The following is a 27523-nucleotide window of genomic DNA, read 5'->3' as shown; positions in this document are numbered from 1 at the left end:
AGGATGCTTATTCCTACAGAATTAGCGCAGACATGTGCCACCGGCAGCCACTGGGTTGAGAGTGGGTGCTACGGAGGCAGTTCAGCGGAGAAAATGAAAATCACAACTCCAAACTGAGCATGGTCAAAGTCTGGGGCTGGGGCTGCCTCGGTGGGAAAAGAGGTGGCAAAGAAACTTGATTTTTCTTCTGAACTGGCTGCTTCTTGCACTGGACAGAACACGTGGGCACTAAGGGATGTCAAATGACTTAAAAGAAATTTTACAAAATCTCCCTAGGGCTTCAAAGTCTCCTCAATAAAAATAACAATGCAGACAGAAAATGCAAGGCCGTGGTAAGAGGAGGACGGAGAGGTCTGTGTCTCATCAGGGCTGTGATTTTGAAAGGGTGAAGGAACCAGATGAACAAAATGATTGAGTGTCATCCCCAGTAAACGAAGAAGAAAGATAAGGAGTTAGTGTTTACAGACAGAGAGGGGAGTAACAATCTTTTCACCTGAGGCCCCAGAAAGACTCAAGAACTAACGTCACAAGGAGAGCTGGTGCCTTTTCCAGAAGGAACTCCAGCCCCAACCTCCTGCCTCTTATGTTGGCATTTTCTTCTAAAGGAAGAGCTCAGATCACATGCGCATAAATAAGTTGTGCAAATCTACTGTTCATCTAGTGCCAAGGCTAAATAAAATACTGTATCACACACTTAAAATTTGCTCAGAGGGTCAATCTTATGTTAAGTTCTTACTACAATAAACAGACAGACAGACAGACAAAAGTAGGTGGAGGATACCTTGAGAGGTCATGGATATGTCTCTGGCCTTGATGGAGGTGGTAGCTTCGTGAGTGTATACTTATCCCCAGACTCATCATATTGCATATTTTCATTGTGCACACATTTTGACGTATCAATTATATCTCCATAAAATATTGTTTTTAAATCACATTCACAACCGGGGTTAAGTTTTTCCAGTGTTTTCTTTGGGCTTTCCGTCAGTGTGCTTGTGTACCTTATACCATACTAAGTAGTGTACTTGCCAACAGATGAGTTTGCATGTATACTTTTTTAAAAGTATGAAAAGGAAAATTTTAGTTTCCTCAGCTGGTAGAGTCGTTCTGATGGGACTCATTTTCACAGTGAGAGAAACCTATTCGTATAAAACTGGGTCGTGCAGGGACGAGGTCGTACAGGAAGCCAGAGAACTGAACGTATCACTTAGAGTTCTAGATTAACGTGATCCTCTGAACTCATTGCTTTTTATAAGGTGTATTTTGCACCTTGGCCAGCAAAATTTGGTCTAAGCATGAATATTTTCTGCCCTTTACCAGACGCAGCCAGTTTAAGAGAAAGAGTGCCTTCCTTTGAGAAATCCAAACTCACCTCTAATTTTAAACAAATCTCAAACAGGGGCCTCAGCACCATAGTCAACGATGACAGACGAACAAAACTGTATCTTTTCTTTAATTCCTACAGAGTTTAGAGGTACCTTAGTGGTATGTAAGAGTCGGAATAAAGTTTAATAAGTCACCATTTCAGGGAATTTTTCAAGATCATGAATACAGAATTTATTAGAAACCTGGTGGGGGCAAACGTGAGTGAGAAAATGTCCAAAGGGTAAGCAAGTGGAAAGTTTCATTAGCAGCAGCTAACGGCCACGGTGCATTCGCTGAGCACCAGGCACTCTTCCAAGGGTTTGACGCGCACCCTCTGTAACTCTCACAACAAAATCATGAGCCAGGTAATATCATTCACTCCTATTAACAAACAGTAAAAGTGAGGCACAGAGCTGTGCACTAATCTGACAAGGTTACAGAGTAATTAAGAGTTGGAAGAATCTTTGGTGTGAAAATTTGGAACAAACAAAGAACAGAGATATGAATTTTATTGTTAAAAGGGCTCTTGGGACCATTTAGTCCACGCCTTTTATTTTAAATAAGGAGGATGTCTGGTCAATAAGGTCAGTAAGCTAGTGAAGAGCTGCTGATCAGGATTAATGCAGGTAGCACAGAGATACACGCACCTCACCTGGGAGTTTAGATGCAGAGAGGAACAAAAGCCTCAGATTTTACACACTCTAGGTCTTAACCAGAGCACTGAGCCCGTGTATCTAAATCTTCTAACAGCATGAAACCTGGGTTGGCAGCTGCGCCCAGTCCACCCCAGACTCCAGCGGCTTATGGGTGGGTCTCTTGGTGGAAAGGCCCAAGGGCAGCAGAAGCACACAGTCCCCTCCAACCCCCACCCTGCCTGGAAAGTTCGTTAGCAGCAGAGATCCATGCCCACAATATCAGGACTCCTGAGAAATTAAAAACAGGTTCTCTTCTTATAAGAGTTAAAAATCTTTAATCCCGACCAAAAGCCTTCTCATCTCCTCAGAGCCCATAGACGTTTCTAGAATGCCAAGATTCTCAGCCTGAACTACGGTTGCTATCACTAGACAAGCAAGATAATTGATTGAGCCTTGGCTACCAAGGGATTTTACTACATAAGTAATAAAAGCAGATACTCTTTCTCTGTTGCATACATTAAGAAATTTTTAAAGTAGAAGTTCATACCTATATTGGGCGTAATCAATAAGAAATAAAGGCAAGAAATGTTCAGTATAAGCAAGTAACTATAAACAATGGTTAGATAAAGCCTAATATGTAAATCTTTATTGAATTCTGCATTTTCATTATGAAATCACTGGGCCATACCCATGGTCCAGGTTTTCAAAACATCTCTAAGAAATCAATTAAGGGCCACTTTATAAACAGTGAACAGCTTACATTTAAGAGTTAAGTCCCCCTTTCCATGAAATCTTTTCCCAGAGCATCAGCCGCTCCTTCCCCTCTAAACCCAGAAGACACTTCCTATCTGTGTCACTCTTTGGCATCCTGTCTTGTTGTTTATATACCGCTATTGATATTCTATGGCCATGCGTTCCAATAGGTATTTCTTTGCTACAGTATGAACAAGCTCCCCGCCCTTTCGGAACATATGTTCTAAAACCTCGGTGGGACGTGAGCATTTGTAAGACTTAGGGCAAGCGCTGATTTGTTCTTCCCAGCTTTACTGAGGTGCAATCAACAACGAGGTCTGTAACATATTAAAGTGTACAATGTGGTGATGTGGCACCTTTATACATTGTGAAACGATTCTCCCATTGTGTCAATTAACACCTGTGTCACCTCACCTATTTACCTTTGGTTTTTGTGGGGGGCAGAAGGGGCAGGTGGTAAGAACATTTAAGACCTACTCTCTAAGCAAATTTCAATTATTCAATACAGAGTTATCAGCTCTAGTCACCACGCCAACCCATTAGATCCCACACCTTGTTTATCTTACAGCTGAAAGTTCATACCTTATTACCAACCTCTCCCTCTTCCCCCTACCTCCCAGCCCTGGCAACCACTCTGCTACTCTGTTTCTGAGTTGAACTTTTAAAAAAAATCCTATTGTAAGTAATACCATGCAGTATTTGTCTTTCTCTGTCTGACGTATTTCACTTAGCATAATGACCTCCAGATTCATCCACTTTGTTGCAAATGTCAAAGTCCCAGTGGCTTAAACACAAAAAGTGTGTTTCTTGCTCACACAGGATCCAGGGCAGCTACTCAGCAGGGGCACTTCCACGGGGTCCTTCAGACACCCAAGCGGGTGACACCCAAACAGGGGTTCACCAGGAGGTCCTGCTGCCCCCAGGGGCTCAGAGAAGGGGGCTGGATCCTCTGTTCCAAGCCGACTGACTCGAGTGCGACTCTTCCACAGGAGGTTTATTGGGGCCAGGTCTAAAAGTAGTGAATACACCACTGCTGTACACTTTCCACTCAGAACTGGGGCCCACGGTCACACCTAGCTCCAAGGGAGGCTGGGAAACATAGTCTGGCTCCATGCCCACGATGCAAAAGAAATGGAATTCGATGAATACAGTGTACTCTGACACCAGAACAAAGAGAAAATTCTGCGTGTTTAAGAAATAAACAGTTGACATAACAGAGCAAAGCTGGGACTAGAATGAGGTGAACAAGGTTCTTACAGTAAAACAAGCAAGGAGCCGCTCACATGCAGGCTAAGGCGAGTAAATCTTTAGACTGGTACCGTGAGCCCCCCTCCCACCTCCTCCCCCTCTCTGAGAAAATTTACAAAAAACACAGAAAGAGAAATGTGCTGTTTCAGATAGTTATCCAGAAAAGAGCTTCTCATGAAAAGGATGGGGAAAGATCTTTCTAGACAGAGTAAGCAGCAAATGCAGAGGTCTTGAGTAGGAACAGGCTTCGTGTTTGACAAACAGGGGGTCAACGGGTCTGAGACTGCTGGAGAAATAAGCAGTGACCAGGTCACACAGAGTCTCCAGGCCGAGCAGGGTATCATGGAAATGCACTGTGGAATTTCACCTGCAGCCTCACCTGCTCTGACTTCTGTTGCGTAAACAATCGCCCAGTTGTCCTGGGGAGAGTGGGAAGATCATCTTTCCCAGGAAGATCAGCTGGAAGGCCACTGATGTGGTTCAGGAGGGAGACCGGGATCACCTGCTCTAGCAAACCTCAATAGACTTAGAGAGAAGAGTGATTCAAGATACATTGGAGAAGGGGTACAGTAATAACAAGTACTGCTGAGAAAACAAGGATTAAAGGTGTAAGCAACTAAGTGGATATTAGTGTTATATGGATCCAGGAAAAATAGGAGAGAAATGTTTTCTCTCCCCAGTTAAATAGTGAGCTTCTTGAGGATAAGAGAGAGATGCTTCTTTTGTATTCTCAACCAGAGTAATTCAACCAGATGTTTTTTAAAAGAAGAAAATACATGTTATCAAAGGCTCAAGGCAATATGTGCTCAAGGCACACCATCTCCCACCCACAGGATAAGCATCGGTAATATTCTGAAGGAAAACTGGCAGTGAGATCAAAAGTCTCACCTGTCCATCTTGGTAATAAAGACCAGGGCTGAGTCAAACGACTAGACGGAAATGCTAGCTCTGCCACTTCCTGGTTCGGTGACCTTGGGCAGATTACTTACTCCCCTGCGCCTCAAGGGTCTTCATCTGGAAATTGAAGGGGGAAATGAGCCTATCTCACAGGTCATTAGAGAATTAAATAACATTATATGTAGCCTGAAGAACTGTGCTCGGCACATAGTAACTGCTCAATAAGTGTAATGATTATAGTATATTAATCATTACATCTAGTGCCGCAAGTGATTCCTAAGAAAAAAATGTACAAAGATGACAGCATTATTATTAACACTGAAAAGTTAATACTAAAATGTTGAACTGTCCGACAACAAGGACATGGATTTTTAAATTTCATGGTTAACAATCACTTATGATCCAGGTGTTATAAATAATATCATTAAAATAGTTAAGATTATATGCTTATGATGTATTGTTTTAAAACCTTCTATTTATGTAGAAGGGAAGGAAACATCTGGAAATATGCAAACCAAAATGTTAACTGGTTATCGCTGAGTGGGGAGATGATTGTTAGGTTTGTTTTCTCCATTGCATTCTTTGTTTTCCAAATTTCCAACAAGGAATGCATGTTGGTTTATATTCATAAAAAACTCCTCAGCTAGTGGCTTTCTTAAACCAACTACTTAGACAAACATGGTGTAAAGCCTTCACCACTTGCTTCCAAGACAAAACACCTAACCGTCTCAACAATATGGGGGTTTGGTACCAAAATAACTTTCAAAACCGAATGAAAGTAAGATGGAGCCTGAAGGCCATGAACTACTAGCCCCTCACGAGTGGATACAGCTCCTCTGGTTTCTTAAAAACATACAGGTTGGAGGGAAAAATTCATCTTCTAGAAATCTTCCATTAGGAAAAGAAGCTATGTGCATTCCCAGCTCTCTTTCCTGGGTTTGCAATATACCCAGTTTGCTCTGTTCACAATACTTTTCACTCTGAAAAATACAGAGAAGGAACTTTACTTGTAAGTGTTGAATTTCTCCAACAACAGGTTTTTGGAGTCCATATTAAATATGCCCATATTCAAATTTTCTAACATGCTCTTTCATGTAATCTTCCCTATGAACCTCTGTGTAGACTAAATGGTCAATTTCACTAAACAATGAGATGATCAAATGTACATATTATAGTACCTTTCAATGAGCAGTAGAAAAACTGCACTGATAATAGCTTTATTGGTAGCAATAAACTATTTTTTAACTAGATAAAGGAAATACTTCTGTAATTTGAAAAGCCAGCTGCAGCTACTAAGTAGGAGAAATGTTATTTATTCTTTTTACAACTTTACTATCACTCACCCACTGGAAACACATAACATCTAGACCCTTTCTTCATATGCCTGCAAGTTAAAGGTTACCCTGCAAAAACAAAAATGAAAATGACAAAACAAACAAACAAAAACGAGTCATTGATGTGTTTCGAGAGCACATTCTGAGCAGCCAGCTGCCATCCAGGTCCCGCTGTGGGGAAACTACGACCCTTCTCAGGTGACTTGCTTGTACCCTACAGCACCCCATTGGGCTCCTCAAATATTCTCCTTCCTCTCCCCTCTAAACCTCCAGAGAGTGTCTAAAGCGGCACAAAGTACCGTTTTTCTACCTAATGAGCCTCAGAGTACAGCCGGCTGAAGCTACTGTATATTCACTTGGTAGCCTCTCTGAAAGCTGTTAATAGAAAACATTATCAGAGGATGTCTACCAGAGTAGGGTTTTCAGGAGGAGTGTACCTCACTCCTCTCAGCAGACACCAAAAGGACTTTTTGGGTGTCATTCCACCACTACTGTTTCAGTGAGCAGGGACCCTTGGGGGGCTCCCTCTCCTCCACCTGGCAGGTCTGACTCAAACCAAAGCATTTCATTCGCTTGTGATGCAGCTGACCCCCAGGCGGACGGACTTGGATTGACTCCTTACCCTAAAAATGGGCAATTGCTTTTCCTATAATAACTATGTTTCATAGTGACAAAATATCTATAGTTGAAATGAAGTGATATTTAATAGAATTTCAGCTAATGATTGTGAAAGAAATAATAAACTTAGGGGAAAATTCATATTTTGCAACTCCTAATGACAACTGATGATTCAGACAAAGATCATCAAATAGTACGCACTATCAAATAAAAGGTTAACAGGAATGTTACAGTGCAAGGATCAGGCTGTTACCACATGAACCCTTTGCTTAATCTTAGCATCACTAAGAACGGCACAACAGGGCGTTGTGCTTGCTGATGTGGTGTTAAATGATGCACACAGCACCCCCTGTGAAGTGTTCTCGCCGAAAGAGTTAAGCCTGAATCTAATCTAACCTTCAAGGAGAGGTTCTAGCTTACAGAAAATATGGAGGATTTCAAAAAAAAAGTCAAATGACCCCCATGAGGGGACAAATGGAAAAATCCAGAATATCACACATTCTGCAGAAAACTGAGTGGTGTTTTTCAAATCAGTGGCACATTGGAAACTCTAGCTTTCAAATCAAAGGAACCGAGGGGACATAACAACCAAGTGCCATGAGTGGCTGTTACTTGAATGCTGATTCTTACACACCAGCCGTATAAAGACATTTTTGAGGCAATTAATGAAGTTTGATTACACAGTGATTAACGTGTGTTACCCCATGGAATAAACCTATTTGCAAGAAATACATCCAGAAATACATAGAGTAAAAGTCTGGGTGATGGATATATGGGATTCATAGTGCTATCCTCTTTGCTTTTTTGTATGCTTGAAGATTTTCTATTTAAAATGTGAGAACACTTAGAAGGATGTTTTTACTAGCCTGTTATATGTAGTAAACAAGGATGACTAGATCAAGCTCCTTGGCAATGCCAGTAGTATATGCTACTCAAAGTCAGAGGAAACTACTTTAAAACAACTAACACCAGAAGCAAGGCACAGGAGACAATACTGGCATTGCAGTAACGTTCTAAAAAGAATTCGAACAGCTCTTGGAGGACAGTAAACTACATAGGGAACAAAACGTTCAGCTCAGCAGAACAAGAAGCCAGTTTGATTCATGGTTTTGTTTGAAATGGTAAAAAACATGCTCAGGTCATTGTTTGGATTCGCACAATTTCACTGAACTTCTGGGACACAAAAAATGTTTGAAGTCTCCTAGTCCAAACCCTATACACTTATAAGCCATGCCTAAAGCATCCCCATTCCCAGGGCCACCATGCAGAAGTCCTGGGGCTGACATTAACAGCAGGCCTTATAGCCACCAGTTCACAGTTAGGTGGCTGTGTGCAAGTCCTACTAAGTGTTCTGCTTCCATCACCATCATTAATATTTCTTTTACTATCACTACTAGTTATTATTAGGACAGTATAATAAATAATAAAAACAATAATAACATTTATTCCACAGGGTTGCTGTGAAAATAAAATGAACACTTAAAATACCTACAGGGTCTGGTGCAGGTTGGAGCATGTTATGGGTTGAACTGTGTCCCTCATAAAAAAATTTATTGAATTCCTAACCCTCAGTGACTCTGACTGTGACCTTATTTGAATATAAGGTCTGTGCAGATGAAATTATGTTAAAATGAAGTCCTTGGAATGGGCCCTCACTGAATCTAACTGGTATTCTTATAAGGAAAGAGCTCAGCAGCAAGGGAAGACAGCTTGTGAAGATAGAGGAAATGTGTGGGGTTAAGCTGCCACAAGCTAAGGACATCTGCGGCCACCAGAAGCTAAGAGAAACAAGGAAGGATACTCCCCTCCAGTCTCAGAGGAAGCACAGACCTGCTGACACCTTGATTTTGGACTTTCAGCCTCCAGAACTGTGAGAAAATGAACTTGTGTGGTTTTAAGCCACCCAGTGTGTGGTACTTGATTACATCAGCATCAGGAAACCCATTCAGTGTTACCAGGTGTGCTGCTAACACAATCCTGAAAGTAATGGCATTGGAACAGAGCAGCACTGTGTGGGCTGGGGACCTTCATACGCTTCATTCTTGAATCTAGGTAACTATTTCTCTTAATGCAGCCAATTTCTTTTTGTGATGATACCAGGCTGCAACCTCAAGATGTGTCAAAAATCAGTGAAAACCCCTTGTCTCCAACATCCGGTTCTTCCACAATTGGTTTTTTGATTCTAAGAGCTACGCTCCATGTTTTTCATTCGTAAATTCATCCTGTCATTCCCAGCCATCGAGATATTTTGTCACCAAACAACATTTTAAATGCCCTGTTCAACCTCATAGTATGCTAAAGTATGGTTTGCATGGCATCTGTCTCCAACCAAATCATTAAGAAGTGTCCCAAACAAGGCCAAGTAAGAGTCCCTTACTATATACTAGAAGCTCCCCTCAAAGTGGACATCAGTCCACTATTCACCGCTCTCTGACAAATGTAATTCGAGTAAGCAACATATGAAGATATACTTGCATTTTTCCACCTTGTCCAAAGGGATTTTTCATACATGCCAGGTATTATTCATGGAGTTTGGTCAAATGCTTCTTTACCCTCCAGCCTAGTAACACCATTTAAAAAAGTAAAATATTTGTATGGCATAAACCATGGTCTATTGCATTGAAATCTCAGACTTCCTTATAATAAAACATTCTAGAAAATGACATTATGATTATGTAAGAATTTTTAAAAGCTTTTCTTGTTAAAAAATTTCAGATTAAACTTTGATATCTATAATATTGATTACTGAACTTTAAAATAGTGACCCTGAGGCATATGATACTGAATATAAGAAGTTTTGTTTAGCTTCTTCCACTGGGGAAGGCAAGAATCTTATAATTGGAGTCCAAGTAGTTGGTGATAAGAATTTGTATGTAAACACCTATGAGATGCCAGCTGTGTTACAGATGTGATCATCGTGGCTATTCAGGTGTGAATGGCCCTTAGGGGTCCCTCTGCACTCAATACAGTCACTGGCTTCATGAAACTCTTAATAGATACCCTCTACTGTTGGCAAAAGATAATTTGCAGAGTCAGGGTATCAGGAAAAGTCTCTTCCATTAATGGCCACTTTCCTAAATATAAACTATAAACTTCCTTCATTTTGCCTTCATTCCAACAGGTAGAATAAATCACATCCTTTTCCCACATGACTGGCCTCAAGTCTTGAAAAGGAATGAATTTATTCCTTCTCTTTCTCCCCCTTTCTAGGTCCAGCCGGCCATTTCTTCAAACCTTTCTCTGGAATTCAACAGAAAGATGACTACTTGAAGCTTGCCAAAGCCTTCAGAACCATTATTCCTCACTTGAGCCACTTTCATATCAAAATCATGTTGAGATTACCCATAGCCTTGCAAAGAACTAATTATTTTTACTTCTGCATAAGGGAACAATGCAAATGAACCAAATTCATAATTTTGGACAATTTTCAAGGGACAATTTCAAAGCCCTAGATCAATTTTCAGGATAGTGTTAGTTACAGAAGAGACAAAGAAATATTTCATAACGGACAGGATTCGGTCAAGAGTCACATCAGCCAGCGCATGACTTACTGGCCACCAGGAGTGGTAGGACGGGCTTCCCTAACTCCACAACAAACTAACCTCAACCCACTAATGGTGCTTCTGGGAACCACCAGTGTCCACTATCAAACAACATTTGGTTTTTCGAATTACTTAGTCTCTTGACCCTAAAAAAGTTTCTCCACTATCCTAAGCTGGTGGAAGTAGGGAGACCACGAAATTTATTTCACCAGTAGAAGGAGTGCTCTGGATAGGACAGCTCTGATCTCTCTCAAAGCCTTAAACAGATGTCCGGATTCTAGGAGAAATTAAAGGAAAAGATTAAGCCACTTTGCTCATTCCACTCATCCAACCTACAAATGTTCTCTGCCACTTCTTCATAAAAACTTATGAGCCCAGAACGAACACCCAAGTCCCCCAAAATTCCTCTATACACGTGACCCTTAAAAACACACACACACCACACACTTCCAAAGAAAGGAACCCTCTAAAATATCATCAAGAATCCAAGTGTCAAAATCAGCATTAATTTTAACAAAGTAGTCTCCCACCTATAAGCACCACCCAGAAAACATGACAAGTCAAAGACTTGGACAGCCTTCATTGAACTCATATTTCGGGATATAACCTGGGAACCCCAGGTGCAGTCCCCTTGGATTCACTGGGCTGCCAAGTATTTCTCACTCACTGGAGAGTCTCCAAAGACCAAATAAAGCAGTGGAAGAGCTGAGAAAACATGTACCATAGCTACCCCTCCCCAAAATACACTTTTGTGGGTGTGATTAGACATAGGATACATTACTTGGTCATAGTGGGGTCATTAACCCCACTATGAATTAACTACACTGAAACCTGATATTGAAACGACAGCACTGTGGTCAACTAAATATGCAAGTTAACGGCGAGATAGTACAAATACCTCAACATTAAAAACCAACTTTGACTACAAGAAAGAGGCATTCGAACACCACACAGAAGGTAGACAAGGGTTTAAATCCTGTGGCAGACTTTACTACCTGAGCGGGAGAAAACCTTTTTTCTAAAAAAAATTGGACTTGGGCTTTTTCATATAAAATCAGACAAATTTCACCATTCTCAAAGGGCTAAAATGTGATTCATTGAAAGAAATGGGTTTCTCCATAAAGATTAAAGAATTTGGCAAACAATTCATTGGTAAGAATTAACTTGAAGTTGTTTGGGCAACTCCAAATTTTACCAGTTGCTTAGTTTTTTAGGCATGCATTTTATAGAAAACATTCTTTAAAAAAAATAATGTTTTCCAAGTGGCTGTAGAAGCTGAAATCTATTTCCAGGTTAATGCAATCTCTGGTTTTAATATCTGCCTCCTAGATAGTAAAACCGAAAGGCTGGTTAAATCTGCCTTTTGATGAGAAGGTCTTGTCAAAAGGACATTAGGGACCAAACCCAGAAATGCTCAGTCACCCTGAATGTTCTCTTTATCGGCTCCTCCCTGGCGCTCCCCCGCCCCGCCCCCCCCCCTCTCTGTGAGGATGTCAAGATGATGACAGCGTTGATCTTACAGGAGAAAGCAGGGCAGGTTTGCCCCCTGAACCTACAGGGCAGAGCAAAGTAAGCCCAAATCCTACAAAAACTTCAGAGAACAAAGCACAAGAAAAAGAGTGCAGAGTGTGCCCTCTGTCGGTGTGAGTGTTTTAACTGCGGAGTGGCTGCTTGGCAGGTTGCATCTGGCCATTGGGGCGGGGCTAAGGCCCTCCCTGTGGAACCCATGTAAGTGTGCTGACCCAGCAGCAAGAACGCTAGCAGAAGCCTGCTTGGCCAGAACTGAAGAGGGCTCGCCCCGGTTCTGACCAGTCTAAGAACTGGCAGCCTGAAACATACAAGTCACACAAATGCCGGCACCATATGGCATCAGCTGGAGATTGCAACAGTGACTTCTAAAACTCCATATTATTGTTTTGTTAATGAGCTAAAAATTAGACCATATGAGAAGTTTTAACAGAGCCCCTTATTCTGTCTATTTATTTTTCTACTTTTATAAACTTTTTAGGGAAATGGAGAGAAGAGTTTAACAACTATTATCTTTGAGGAAGGAGTATTAGCCAAGTAACAATTTATGAAAATAAATCTGGAGAGAGTGCTTCCAATGTGTCCTCATATTGTAAAGTATACACATGGCAAATGGCTAGAAACCCACACATGGAAAATAAACTTAGCTAATTTCTGCATCCACGTGAAGCAGCCATTTGGCATGAAGCTACTTAAGGTTACCTCCTATTTCTTCAACCAATGCTTCTTAACCTGTTGAAGGACTGAGATGAACTGTGGGCCACTATGATAATCCAGTGGGAGCTCTAGTAGATCCTTTCTATGTACTTGACTTTGCCCCACCTCCCCCCTAAAAAAAGATGTTCCTTCTGATTTCAGGAGACCCGAAAGCCCTGCCCCCACCTCTGGACCCCAAGTTAAGAAACCTTACTCAAAAGAAATGTTCTGAGCAAGCCTAAATTTGTTCCGTAAGCGTGCTTAATATCCTCCAGCAAGTGATGAAAATTGAATGGTTTTCCCAATATTGTAAAGGCTTTCCCCCAAATAACATTAAAAGGGGGAAAGCTACCTATAATTAGTTTCTCTATGCTCTAGCAGGGGTATGCAAACTTCTGGCGTCTCTGGGCCACACTGGAAAAAGAAGAGTTGTCTCGGGCCACACATTAAATACATTATGACATGTAGTCACAAAAAAATCTCACAGTGTTTTAAGTAAATTGATGGTTTTGTGTTGGACCACATTCATAGCCATCCTGGGACCCATGTGGCCCACGGACTGCAGGTTGGACACCCCTGCTTTAGAGTAAATATAAAAAATATTTAGCAGCTTTTCTCTTATGAAAAAAGAGAAAAGATACATATACGTGTATCTGTATACAATACACACATAGACACAATGCACGAGTGTGCACCCAAAGACGTACACACATTTGTCCTCACTGTTGGAATACCAAAAATAAAAGAGGTTGCTGTAAGTCCTGAGAAGAGACTTCAGAACGAGGACTGCGGTGGGGACACTTTTACACATCAGTGTGTTTTGTTATCATTGTTGTTTGCCTCTAAACTCTAAAGAACAGTAAACAATGAGTTTATAACTATTATCTAACCATTCATTCAAAGTGCCACAATGTGCAAAAAACTGAAAAAAATTTTTTCTCATGAAGCCACCAAAATTATTTTAAGGACAACAACAAAATCCCGTAGCCAGTGCCTTTGTTCAGCCACCACTAGTGGAGGAGGCACCCTGTAGGCCTGGTTTGGGCAGTGGGCAGATCAGTGTACCCAGGGTCTGCCACTGAGGAGCTTCAAATAGAGTAACAATAAGACATAGGGCAAAATAACCAGAATACAAGTGAATGGGAGTTCTTTCAGAGTAGCACAAAAAGCTAAGAAAACTGGTTGATTTAGGCTTCAGAAAAAAAGGTGGAAAATTCCAGGAAGGCTTCCTGTAGGCGGTGACATTTTTGCTGTGGACTACCACACATTGAACAACATGAAAACACATGGTGTGGCTGGACATGAAGTAATTTGGTATAGCTTAAGCATATAGTGCTTTCAGGTGGTGGGGAGTTGGAAATGGGCTTCAATCAGATTGTGGGGAACCCTTGAATGCAACCCCCAAAAGGCAGACATTTATTCTGTAGTCAGTATGGAGACCTGGGAGGTTTGGGGTTTATTGACTTAGAAGCAACATGATCAAATCTGTGGATGAAAAAAAGTCAATGTGGCAGCATCGTAAAGGATGGAGTGAAGAAGTGGCTGTTGGGAGATGAGAAGTCAATGAGGGTCTGAACTAGAAAATACCTTTGGGAATGGAAGCAAAGGGGTGGATGTAATTACAGGCCAGAGGTTGACTCACCAAGACTGAATGAACCAATAAAAGAAGAAACAGAAAAGTCCAAGCCTACAGCGTGGCTCCCAGCCTTGATACACAGAAACCCCATGAAGAGAAATAAGAACACAGGCAGAGGAACACGGGTGGCAGAGGGCATGAAAGAGGAAATGAGTTGTCAAGTTTGAGTGTGCATGAAATGGAATCTCTATTCATACATGAGGGTGCATGGAATATCTACCCACATAACAGGTGGTGGGAAATCAGAGGATAAAATAATCTGAAGCTCAAAAAATCATTTATTCTAAAAAGTGTTGGGACTTGAGATGAAGGACTCCACATGGAAATAACAGTTCAAGATACAGGGACGGGTACGCACCCCAAAGGAAGAATCAAGACACACTAGTCTGTGCCTGTTCTAATTTGGGTCCCCAGTGAGGGGACCCAAAAAGAGAAGTGGGCTGAGTATGGGAGGCAAATGTAGAGGGTGGAGTCACCAGGCAAAGGAGGAGACTTTCTTTGGAAAGGAGCAACAGCTACCTCCTGGGGAACAAGGAACGCAGGACTGCAGGGGTGCTGGTGGAGTTGGCTGTGCGGTGAGTACCGGCTATGGATGGCCAATAAGAAACCCTTTCAGTAAAATAAGGAGGCAGAAGCCAGACTGAAGACTGAAAGAGGACTGTTAAGCAAAGAAAGGGCAGAAGAGGAAAAAAAAAAGGGGGGGAGAAAGAGAGATTAGAAAACAGCATGGGGAAGAAAGAAATTAAGAATTTTAGCGTTAGGGGGCCAGCAGCATATTTGAAAAGAGGGGGGCCAATACACGAAGGTCCTAGAGGAGAAAAGAAGGGTTGGCCTTGCAAACACTGAAGACACCTATCCTTCCTTACCCCTTCCCTGGTCCTGTCCTGTCACCCTGTCTGAGAGAGAGATGAAAACAAGAACTGAGAAAGATAAGTGAAAAATCCTTTTTAGTTACAAAACCCAACCCTTTATAGTCATACGACCCCTACAACCTTTTCTCAACACGTAGCCATGCCCAAATATAGACGTACATCTGTATACCGGGGTGTGTGTGTGTATCCCCTATCATACACAGTTACATCTGCAATTCCTGTACTTTAGTATTAATTAGCCCCATTCATATGTATTCCAGCTAAAAATATGAAAATCCATATATACAGATATGGAAGACTGTGTTTACCCAAAATCAGTCCATTATTGCTGCAGATCCTGGGGAAAAATAATCAACATCATGAGTTTGAAAAAAAAGGGAGTTTGAAACTTTATTTTCATCCTAGAACTTACCAACTCCTTTCAGCAGAGTGGTTATCAAGTGACCTGTCAAATGACGCCTGTCATCTATTTCCTGGCCTGGGGAGGTGTAAGAGGACTTATTTCCAGAAAAAGAAAGAAAAAAACGAATTAAAAGGCAGTCAGTTGGAAGAAGTAAAAAGTAGCCTGGACAATCCCGTAAACTAGCCAGTTCGTCTCTGACTAAATCAAGAGTTGGTTTTGCATTAAGGAATTAGAAGTGTCATTTCCAACTTGTGATTTCTGCAAGTATTGGATTCTACCCAAGATGGATTTTAAAAGCAGATAAAGAAAGCCAGGATTAAACGGAGGCTCAGGGGGAGCACCACCTTTTCTGAATCACTTCCAAATTTCAGCAGCTAAGTGAGATGTTGGTTGGGGCGCAGCAACTTTCTGACCTCCGTGCACTGGTACAATACCAGCCAGAAAAACTCAGGATTCTGCTGGAAGAAAAAGCGTTCCATTAACAAGAGAGAACAAAAGAAAAGAAAGAACAGGTTTATGCTGCAGTGTTAAACACCACATCAGCTTTTCTGAAATACTCTGGAACTTAAAGAAAGTAAGCATACAAAACGTATTTTGAAGCCTTTTCATTTAAGTGTAGGTTAATATGTTCCATGTGCCTTTTTGTATTTTGAAAGAACACCATGAGAAGCTATCATTCAAAATACTTAGAAAACCAAATATCTCCAAATCTCTTCATGAAATTTTTAAAGACACAAAGTAATTTAGCCCTATAAGGTTTAAGAGAAAACCGTGTGTGTGTGTGTATGTGTGTGTGTGTGTTACCAACCTTGGTCACCAGAAACACACCACACTGTTTGTGATGAGCACTCCAGTTTCACACGAGCAGCCAAGTCCAATCTTAGGGAAATGAGATGTCTCCGCACTTCAGTGCGAGGAAGGCTGTGGCAGGAAGCCCTGGCCCCCCCTGCCCTCTCCCGTCAGGCCACCAGAAACACCAGTCACAGGTTTGGGGGTCTTGCTGCTTTCAAAGAGTTTTATCAAGAAATTTTCATAAAACCCTGGTTAACATGTGACTGAGCATATAAACAGAATGAAAGAGATATAAAAATAAGTTACTACTTACCAAGCTCAAGAAATCCCAGGAGACTATATTAAAGCTATAACTTGTCTATGCACCTTCCAGTAATTCAGTCTGAAATGTGGCTTACAGCCCTCCCAAAACATAAAATGAATCGAATAACCCAGTTTTCTCCATACAAATAGATCATGGGAGGTCTCAAGACAGGTCCAGGCAGTAAGGGTCAGCCGTAGTTAACAATGACTATGCATTTGAATAGGAGGTGGGCAAGGGACCAACACGTTATGACTGTTAATGTGTAGGCAACGCATGAGTTGTCAATCAGCTTTTCAAAGCATTGACGTTTGTCTCCCCTCAACAAGATACTCATTCTCCGTATTGTGTTTGTGCCTCATCAATTTTAAAAATTATTGCTGCCAGGTCATATTAGTGTTTATCCAATGCATTTTTATTTTATAAACTTGTTTCTAACTAAGGGGAAGAAAGAGCTGTTGGTGTTGCTTATGATGGTCTCCCCCAAACAGAGGTCTGGCCCAAAGCAGGGAAGGTCGACATTCTATTCTCTAAATCCTCTAGCTATATTTTCAAATAAAACATAGAGTTAAATGATATATTTGCTCTCTATTCCAGACTGGATGCAACTGACTTTAACTGACTAAATTATCTGATCTTTGCCAAGAATTTTATTTCATTAAGAAAATGATATTATAGCGCATCTGAGATCACAGAGCAGACTAAACATAATGCCAAAGAAGTTCTGAGAATGCTCCACAGTGAAGGTTTGATTATTTGCAGATGGAATATGAAAAAAAAAAGAAGGATCTGATCCCAGGCCTTGGCCTCACCAGTCCTGGTGTCACTGCTGCCTACATGGTAGCACAAAGCCAAGAACATAACCGACCTTCTGAGCCACGACAACATCTCCTTTTAAGGTGCTAATCACTTTTCTTCTTGGAAAGTAATATTTAACTGCCACTACCCAAAACAAAGGGAAAAGGGGAAATGTTGGTGCCACAATGGGCTCTAGCGTGTCAGCTGTCACTACTGACATGATCTGGCTAGTCGTCAAGCATTCACCAGGGAACTAATTTAAATCAGTCTCCTTTGGGCAAGCCCATTGTTTGGTATGCGCAACAATTGGTGTAGGATCAATCAGTGGACATGAGATCAATTAAAACCAGCTTAAGTTTGTGAAGAGGAACAATTCACACAACCTGAGTTAGATCTCTATTCATTTCAATACCCTCACAATGCAACCCTTAAGCTTCCTTGCAAAGCAGAATAGCTACTATCACCCTACACTGTCTAGCCAGCCCTTTAAGTAGTTCCACTTTTAATTAAAAACACAGTGCACTCTTTGTTGGCACAGATAGTGTGGTCACTTTTAAGGACCGCAGTTATTTTAGCCAGAAACTTGGGATTTGGGAAAGGACATCTGTTAAGAAAGGGTGTGGGGGCAGTACACTTTGATAGAATTTTTTTCTTTACAACTTCACCAATTTGCATGGACTTGAAAGCATTTGACTTTTATTAAATGGAAAGGTTGGTTTGGCAAAAGTTACCATTACACACTTTAGAACTAGGTTTATGAATGTCAGCACTTGGGGATGTGGAGGCTATGAGATTTTGCTAGAGCAGCTGTGAAATAAATCGGGTTTTGCCTCAGATACTAAGAAGACACAGGCATAACTTCAGAGATGGCACAGGGGAAAAGCATGCAGTACCGCCTCTGGCCGCAGGGGTGCTGTGATGCCATTCTCCACGGAACAACATCTCCACACTAAGTTCTACTGAAACAATATGTTCGTTTATTCCCTGCTCAACCACAACGGGACAGGCGCCGTGGATCAGAAAGACGTCCCTGAATCAGCACGAGCTTGGGAATGGGTTTTTGACATTTCTCTATTTCTCAGACTCCAAGCACTTGAATTTTTCCAACCAAGTAGACTGCAACTTCTGCTTATAAGTGGGAGCAAGCCTCTCCAAACACTTTTAACCACAGTGTAATAAAAAATTGCCAACTCATCCAGGCAATACCTCGAAAGAAAACAGTGGGGTAGAGAAAGGACCAGTTGGGAGGAGTGGGGAAGACAGAGAGACAGAAAAGGAGTTTTCCGAGACTAGTATCAATATCAAACTTTCATGGCCTCTAGAAGAAATTTCTCTCTAGTAATTTTACGCAGAATGATTTCCGAAAATAAGCATTTTCCAAATGTCAGAAAGGAGAGAGAGGGGTGTCCTCGCAGACCACAGATGTGCAAGCCACGGTCGCAGAACAGAGGCTGCGGGAGTTGCCCTTCGCCACTTATCTCCAGCTCTGCCCTGGGGCAGGCCACCCTCCCGCCCGCGGGGAGGTGAGAACAGCTTAACGACTTCCTTAGAAACTATGAAAAATCTGGACGCAGAACTGGAGATTCCATAAAACGAGTTATAAACAAATCACATCACAGGTCGAGTGAGACGTTTATAGCCCAGAAAAATCAAGATCCGTTAACCTCAAGACAAATTCTAACCGAGCAGAAGTCCAAATTGCTAGATAGCTCTGAGGGGTTGCTATGCACCTTCCAGGAACTGGCACTGCAAGGTGTAGGGGAGGTGGAGGGGGGGGGGGGTTGAAATCCCGCAGAAGACTTAATTGTGTTTAGCAGCTCTCCCCCTAAAACGCAGTTGGGTTAGCTACAGCCACAGCAGGGCTCGGAAACCGAAGTGGGCGCACTAGATCTGCGGGAAAGCCAGCTCTCTGAGACCTTTCTGGAGGCTTGCACTCTCCTTTTCCCGTGGCGCACACAAGAGATGGAGAAGGAGGGACCGGTTAAAAAGTCCAAAGTGAATTTCATTGAGAAGGAAAAAAATCCTCTCTCAGAATTAGTTGCTTTTTTGAGGGAAGTAAATGGAGAGGGCAGCGTCGGGCCTGTCCCCTAAATGTCATTATGCCGGGGAGCACTCTCCAGAAAACCCGCTCACGAGTTACTGCTCAGTGCAGAAAGTTCAGGGAATCATCCCATCTAGTCTAGTTCCAGAAAAAGAGATCAACGTTGCCCTTTTCCTGGAAATACAGGTCCTCCGCCTTGGTGCGGTACCCACTCTGAGACGCTCTCCTGACCCCTCTGTTACACGCGCGCGCACACACACACGCTGCTAGGCCGTGTCCAAAGAGATCTGGGGTCACGGTTTGGAGCGCACGTGCGCCAGGAAGGTAGAGACAGACCAGCTGCCGGGGAGATGCACAAGAGGACTAAAAAGAAAGACAAAGAGACAGAGAAGAAAATCGGGTGCCAGGTAAGAAATGAGACAGAAAGAGAGAAGAAGAATTCAGAGTGGCAGCGCGGCAGCGAACGTGGGCACGGATCACATCACGTAACCCCAAGCACCCTTCTAACACCGAGTCCACCCGGCCCTGCGCGTGTCTCGCTCAGGTTCGTCACACCTTCTGAGGACAGAGAAGACAGAGTTCTGCAGACCTCCACGCCCGGAAGGTGGGGAGCGGCGGTGTGCAAGAGCGGGGTCGAGGTGGGGGGCGCTGTCCCGCCTCCCTGTGCCCCAGGAGCCCGAGAGTCAGTGAGCGCCGTGACCCGCCCTCCCGCGCCACGCACTCACCTCCGGAGGAGTAGGACCCACCTCGTTTACTGCGTCTCCATCGGTTGCCTTGGCAGTGGCTATAATCCATACAGTTCAAGATGATGAGGGCAAAGGAGAAGAGGCGAAACTGCATCTGGGCGGTCGGGTCGGGGAGAGACGCCTCTCAAAGTCGGGGAACTGAAGGGCTCATCCGAGGAGCCAGCGGTGACCGCTGCTGGGGACGACGCAAAGGGAGAGTTGCCAGTAACCCAGAGATGGCACTGGTCAGTTCCGCGCGGTCAGCATCTCCCTGACTTGAACCTGAGAGACCAGGAGGAGAAACAGAATGGGTGGAGAGAACCCCGGAGAGGCGGCTGCCTCTCTGCGCGTCCCAACTTAAGAAAGGAAGGGAGGGGGCAAGCGAACTCATTGCCTGGCACGAGCTGCGGAGCTGCTTAACCCCCAGCGCACAGCTGCCGGCAACTTGGAGAGCGAGGTGATTTCAATCAGTAATTAGCAACCACTGTGCTGCTGCGGGCTCCGACCCGGGGAAAGGGCGTGTGCGGCGCTCCAGGGAAAGAAAAGAGCTCCAAAGGAACCGAGGGCGCGGGGTTAAAAGCACGCTCTTGGGCCCTTTGGCTCGAAGGTGGGATACCTAGGCATGGTGGTCTCAGGGGTAACCTGTCTGGAGCACTTACTTCTCGGGCTGTGCGGCGTGCCTAGGCGCAGCGCTCCATCCCGGGCTCCTGACGCCAGCCGCCTCGCTAGCACGTGGGCTGGGGGAAAGTTTGCCGAGACCTGCCGGGAGCGCCCCGCAGCTCCGGGTTCCGGAGTCCGCCACGGGTTCGAAGTGCGCGCAGGGTCCTCTGGGCTGGCAGCGCCTGGCTGGAGCGCGGCGGATGCTGAGTCCCCGCTGCTGAATGTGATTCTCGAGCGAGGGGCGCGCTGGCTCTTGCTCTCTGGGTCCCTGTCCAACTGGGCGCTTTCCCGAGCTCTCTGCACAGCTACTTCACAGCTGAGGTTTCTCCCTTCCCAAGTTGAGGGAGATGAAACGTTCACGGGAGGCCGAAGGGATGTGGCGAGCGCACTTTCCGACGGAGATGCTGCCGGGCAAAGCTCGGGATGCTTCTATAAGTAGGTGGTGCTGTGGTCCACAGCATCTAAGTCGAAGCTGCCTTGGAGTTCCTGGGTCCTAAAGCCAGAAACCCTCGGGTTTCCCTGAGGTCCTAAAGAGCGTTGACAGCCTCCTGCTGGCCTAACCCCAAGCGAACCCCCTCCGGGTTTTCCTGGAGGGGTGGCTACTCTGAAGCGAGGCTGGGGTGGGAGCCCAGCTGGCTGCACCCCGAGGACGTCCTCTCGGTGGCTCAGGGGTCAGTTCTAGCCTTGGTTCCAATCTCCCCGCAGGAAGGTCTGACAGATTGGTGGCTTCTCGGGACCTTTCTTCCCGAGCCAGGCCCGGACCGCTGCTTCAAACAAGCGCAGTTTAAACTGGAGCCGCTTCCCGAAAGATGCCACACCTCGGCCGCTTTTTAATGTACGTCTTGGCTTTGTTTTACAGGAAGATTTGTTAGCAAGGGCTGAAATTAAAACGCGCCCTCAGTTTGGGGAGTGAAAGGATATATCCAATAGCTTTTGCTTATCCTGGGACGTGCTATTTCTTCACTTTGTTTCTCCCCCAGAAAAATTTGCAAAAACCTGTGTTCCCTTGCTTGCAATACTCCGAGAAATTGAGACCTTACTTCTTTACAGAACAGTTCACTTTCCACTGAAATATTTCTCTTTTATAATCCTCCTCCCTCCCACCACCCTCAAGGTCTCCTGGGTTTGGGCCCTCAAGGTCTCCTGGGTTTGGGGGATACTCCGTTTAACAAAGTGTTAAATTAAATACACTTGATCTTGCCTAACTTCATTCTGGTGAAATCTTCTGTCCTACATTCAGTACTGTATTTGGTCCTTGGGCAAAAGATAAGAACTTATACCACTAACCATGGAAATATGATATAACTGGTCACAGGTGCCATGTTATTATAGTAGCATTTTGTGCTATTTAAATTTTATTTTCTCTGCCTTTAGTCTCAGAAGATGTTCAGAAATTGGAGTCTTGTGCCAATCATAAATAACAACAGGAATATTAGAATAGTCGTGTTTATTAACTGTTTATCATTGCCTATCTACAACTACTTTTTGCTAACATCACTGTTACATAGCAATATTGATGAGCTAAGAATGTCAGTGCCATTCCCTTTATCCATGCCTGAGAACCACAAATATCTGAGTGGAGGTCACTGGTCCCATTTCCTAGATAAGAAAAGTCAGCCCCTGAGACTGGCCCACAGCACAGAGTTGACAAAACACATTGCGGAAACAGTGGGTCTGTTTCTCTGCTTTCAGAGTCTTTGATTTTTATCACAGAGTTTGGAAGTGATTGGAAACGGTGCCACTTATGGAGCGAGTGGCCCAAGCAGGATGACTTGCTACTCCAGTGAATATCCCTCCATCATCATAGATTCCACTCCCCTAAACACTCACACCTGCACACACCAAATTCATTGCACTTCCAAAGGAGTTAAAAGTGTTAAGTCCATGGGAAAATCTTCTGCCTTCCAACACAGCATAATACCCATTCAAGATCAGCGATTATCCGTGTCTTTTAAAATATTTTTAAAAAATAAGCACAAGACCAGGTAGATCTAGCTCCACCATTAACCAGATGGGTGACTTTGGACATTTCTCTGGATCTCAGCTCCTTGGTAGTATTTTTAGGAAATTAGACCAAGGTCTCGCTCACCTCCATTATGTTCCAGTTTACAATCAGTTTTCTGTTTCTATCAAGAAGTTTACTATGGCATCTAACAAGTGTGAGGACAAACTCATCACTGATAGGTTTTCAATGGAGAAAAACGAGAGTTAGCTACTGCCCTCCATTCAATTTACAGAGAACTTTCAACTTTATGTCTTTGAAGATGACTTCCTTAGTTTTAATCATTTGGGTTTCACAATTGGCACTTTTAAAACCAGAGATACTTTTCGGTTTAGTGAACTCCCAGATCCATTTTATAAAAAAGAATTTTAACAGCCCAGCTTCTGTTGCAGTTGGTTAATGCTCTTAATAAGATAAGAATGGGCTCTGGGAGAAAAGACTCCTATTCCTTTCTTCCTCCTGGTCTGTCTCTGTTTTCTAAAGGTCACCACTGATCCTCAAATATTTGTCACACTTGGTTCCTGAGGTGCTTAATCTCTTTGGAGCTGTTTTATTGATAATGCAGGGGTTTGGGGATTTTTTTGTTTTTTTGTTTTTTGCTATTCACTGAATATTTTCCCTGGTTTCAAGAACCCAGGAACGTTCCTGCTACTAAAAAGTACAACCCTAGTGTATCCTAAATTATTAACTTGAAACCTGTATTTCTGCTTCCTTTCATTTCTAACCTCTGAATGTCTTGTTTTTGAGGCTTGAAGCTCACAGTTCCTCCATCCTGGAGGCTCAGCGGAGTTTTTCTTCAAATTGAGTCTAAATGGTGGTTTCATTAAACTGGCTTTGAGGATAGACCTGTGCCTAGTGACCCTTTCCAGGGAAGCAGGCTGATGACGTAGACTTCGTAACACTCATGGGCGATAGAGAAGGTTAACTGAGGGCAGGAGATGATGTTATAGATGGGAGGCAACTTGTGTACTTTACTTTTTAGATGTATGATTCATTCATACAGCTAAGATTTAATATTTAATAAAGGACATACAGGGGAGAGGTTCTGTCTCAGCCATCCGGTTCTCCTTAGAGACAACCAGTTACTCATGATTACCTCAGGTTTTGAGTATACTTCCAGGGATATGTTGTACCTACCAAGAAAATGTATGTGTGTGTGCACACGTGTGTACACACCTAGTCATGCATTGCTTAATGACAGAGATGCAGCGTGAAAAAATCGCCCTTAGATGATTTTGTTGCTGTGCAAACATTAACTAGAATCCTGTACTCATTAATCTGCACCTCAATTTTTTATGCATGGTAGAATGCATTCAGTATCAGTTCATAAAAAACTTTCCTGCTCCACATATTATTTGATTGTATGGTTGTATTTAGCCAGCTCCCTACTGATAGATGTTTACATGGTATTCATTCTTTTCCTGTTATAAACAAAACATCAATTAACCACTTCATGGGTCATTTTACCTTTTCATTATAAATTCCTAAAAATAAAGAAGCTGGATCAAACACTTGGATATGTGTGTATGTATTCTTACAATCACATTCTACAGAGATTCTGTCAAATCACTATGCACGGAAGTGTCTTTCTCCCTACACACCAACCAAGATGTTTTGATACCCCTAGGCAGAAAATGGTATCTCTGTAGTTTTCATTTTTTTCTTTCCTTTTAAATAAATTCTGTGTCTTTAATACACTTGGGCAAGTTATATTTCCTTTTCTACGAACTCTCCAAGATATTGGTTACCTCTTTTTATATGTTCTTTGTCACTTGTTTTTGTCTGGTAGAATATACACATAGAGACCCATATCATCTTTTGTGAATTGCGTTCGTATATTTTTCCAAGTTTATCATTTGTCTCTTAACATTGCTTTTGTAGTTAAATCTGTCAGTCTTGTTAGGTACAGCCTGTATGTTTTTGTTATACTTATAACAGCTCTTCCCCATGCCAATCTTCTTCATTTTCATTTGGCAACTTCCACATGCTTTTTTAATGTTAAAAACCATAAGATATTAGTGATTTTATGACATGGCTGCATTAGAATAGATTTAACATTTTCTGAATCTTTCCTAAATAATTTTGTTCACAGATTTGGTTGACTTTGGCTCTGACTCTCATTTTCATTAGCTAATTGATTTAGAATTCTCTTATCTTTTATGTTATCAGATATTCCTAATCTCTGCCTTAAAGTTTTCCACAACCTTCTTACTCATAGCTGAAGTTTGCTCTTGTTGTATGCACTCTTCTAGTCTAGAATTTATCCATTAATTACTTTGGAATAAACTCTGTCATTTTTGCCAATGTGTCATATTGATAGTATAATTTTTCCTGTTAACTAGAAGCTGAATGTCCATTTGCCTGGTTTCATGTGATAGCCTATGTTCATTTATTATATTTTGCATGAAATAATTAAATGGATTCATATGAAAGATCTTCAACAAGGTCACTGACCAGTCCTTATCTGGGCTAATTTGTTGTTTTTTAAAGCCACACCATAATCACTTATTTAACATTTGAAAAATGTGTAAATATTTGACTCCTCCAAATGTTAATACTGTGTTCTGCCACTTGAGAACTCCTCTGTAGACCGCAGCAGTGATAAGGCTTGTTTCTCACTTTGCTCCCCTTCCTCATGGAAGAGGTCCAGGAGTCTCTCTGCGAAGGAAGTCCTGCTCAGACCAGCCCGTAAGAGAAGGCTGGAGATCTGACCTGAAGTTTGAAAATGATTTCCTTTATTTAGTTTTGTGTGTTCTGAACTCTTCTGAACCAAAGTAATGCATGTGATTTCCATTCTTTTTGTGCGTGAATGGGATTGCTGGAAGGAAGTGTTACTACCCCGAGTAACTAACAAGAGATACATAAAGATCTTCAGCTATTTTAAGACTTAGACTCAGCCCTGGCTGGTGTGACTCAGTGGACTGAGGGCAGGCTGGGAACCAAAGGGTTTGATTCCCAGTCAGGGCACATGCCTGGGTTGCGGGCCAGGTCCCCAGTGGGGGGCATGTGAGCAGCAACCACACAGTGATGTTTCTCTCCCTCTCTTTCTCCTTCCCTTCCCTTCTCTCTAAAAATAAAGAAATAAAATCTTTAAAAAAAGAATTAGACATAGTTTTCATTGATGTGAAGAGAATCTCTCTTTTCACTGTGGTGATAATTGAGATGAACAATGGGACAGATAATCCCGAAGAGCAGGAATTACCTTCCCCAGCACTACTTTCAGTACTTTATTCTCCAAAAAACATTCACCTCCTCTAAGTTTTAACTTATGGTCATAATGAATTGTGTTGCTGCTCAAAAGCAAATTTCTGCCTTGCTGTTAGCAAGTGTACAATATAGGCAGACTTTTTTACTAGTCTCATTTCTTGCTGCATTTTATGCTTCTACTCTGATTTTCCCTTTGCTTTGTTTTACTCACCTATTTCTAATGTGTTCTACTTTGCAATATTATATGCATCTTTATAAGCCACTTTCACTTTGGAACAATATGCAAAATTAAAAATAATAATACATACCTTATATACACGAGGACACAAAAACATAAACACAGTCAGAGAACCAGCCTGAGGGTTCTTCTGGTTGCTGAGTACGTCTACCCTCTTCATCCTGACCTGTGGAAATAAGCATGGCGAGCCACTGGACTCCCTGGGGAAAGGACCCAAGCCAAAAAGTCCATTATTTATTTAGTCTTCATAAGCCCCTTCTTTTGACATTTTGGATGTCAGTAAACTAATAGTAGTCCCAAAAGCCTGGTCATTTCTCCTTCCCCCAAACACAGTCATCTGAGTAAATGGCCCCAGGTCCTGTTGGGGAAGGCCAGGAGAAAGATTTACAGTAAGGGCCTTGGCTAAAGAGACAAGGAGATGTGACCTCCTCTCCATTCATGGAGCTCTGGGCATGTGAACTGGTCAAGTCTGGGATCAGTTAGGAAAGGGGCTGTTAACACTCTGTTGTGGTGACTCAAGTTACATTTCTGTAAGTCAGACAAAGTTTTTCTGTCCTACCAATCAAGTAAGATGCTAGTAGGCTGCCCATCTATTTCAGTTCTAGGTAAAAGTAAGTTATAAATATCAATTGCAAGTAGGTAAGGCTGTTCTAAATATGAAACATTGCATGTATGTGTCACACTGTCATGTTTATCATGCTTTCATATGGTAGAAATGAGTTCAGACTGAAAAGCTAAGATCAGAAATATACCAGAGTCCAAATGGACCAAGATGCTAGTATTTTGGGGAAACCAGAAGCACCCAGTACCATCTATCTCAAGACAGAGAAAAAAATGTGCATCAAAGGTCATGTGAACTTGACCTGCAATGTCCCATCAAGAAAGACAGGTTTCATTACCCCACTCCCTTGAAGGCTGTCCACAGAAGAGTGCAGTAAAAAGACAGGAACAAGCCCTGGCTGGTGTAGCTCAGTGGATTGAGTGCGGGCTGCGAACCAGACAATCGTGGTTCGATTCCCAGTCAGGGCACATGCCTGGGTTGCAGGCAGGTTCCCTGCAGGCCAGTTCCCAGCAGGGGACGCACAAAAGGCAACCATACATTGATGTTTCTTTCCCTCTCTCCTTTCCCCCTTCCCCTCTAAAGATAAATAAATAAAGTCTTTTAAAAAAAAAAGACGGACAGAAAACTCGGGGAAAACAGCAGACAAAGGCACCAAGGATGATGAAGCAGAGACC

The 27523-nt window shown here is 42.7% G+C and overlaps 1 protein-coding gene across 2 annotated transcripts in view; it reads right to left on the bottom strand.

Annotated features, from left to right (window-relative positions):
• RSPO2 (R-spondin 2) overlaps positions 1–21255 on the bottom strand; it is a 135483-nt gene extending 114228 nt beyond the window's left edge. Inside the window, exons 1-2 of one of the 2 annotated variants that reach the window (XM_037166981.2) lie at positions 20840–21255; positions 20181–20462 (exon numbers count right to left, since the gene is read on the bottom strand). In XM_037166981.2, the coding sequence (XP_037022876.2) occupies positions 20181–20295 (115 nt within the window). In that variant the 5' untranslated portion in view covers positions 20296–20462; positions 20840–21255. The remainder of the gene's footprint in view (positions 1–20180; positions 20463–20839) is intronic. The other variant, XM_053661072.1, reaches the window with a different exon arrangement.
• Between the last annotated feature and the right edge of the window lie 6268 nt (positions 21256–27523).

The sequence above is a fragment of the Artibeus jamaicensis genome, unplaced genomic scaffold (assembly GCF_021234435.1).
Source record: "Artibeus jamaicensis isolate MK-2021 breed Jamaican fruit bat unplaced genomic scaffold, CSHL_Jam_final scaffold_916, whole genome shotgun sequence".
Classification (NCBI taxonomy): domain Eukaryota; kingdom Metazoa; phylum Chordata; class Mammalia; order Chiroptera; family Phyllostomidae; genus Artibeus; species Artibeus jamaicensis.
The sequence above is the reverse complement of the archived record's forward strand: the minus strand, read 5'-3'. Positions and strand labels throughout refer to the sequence as shown.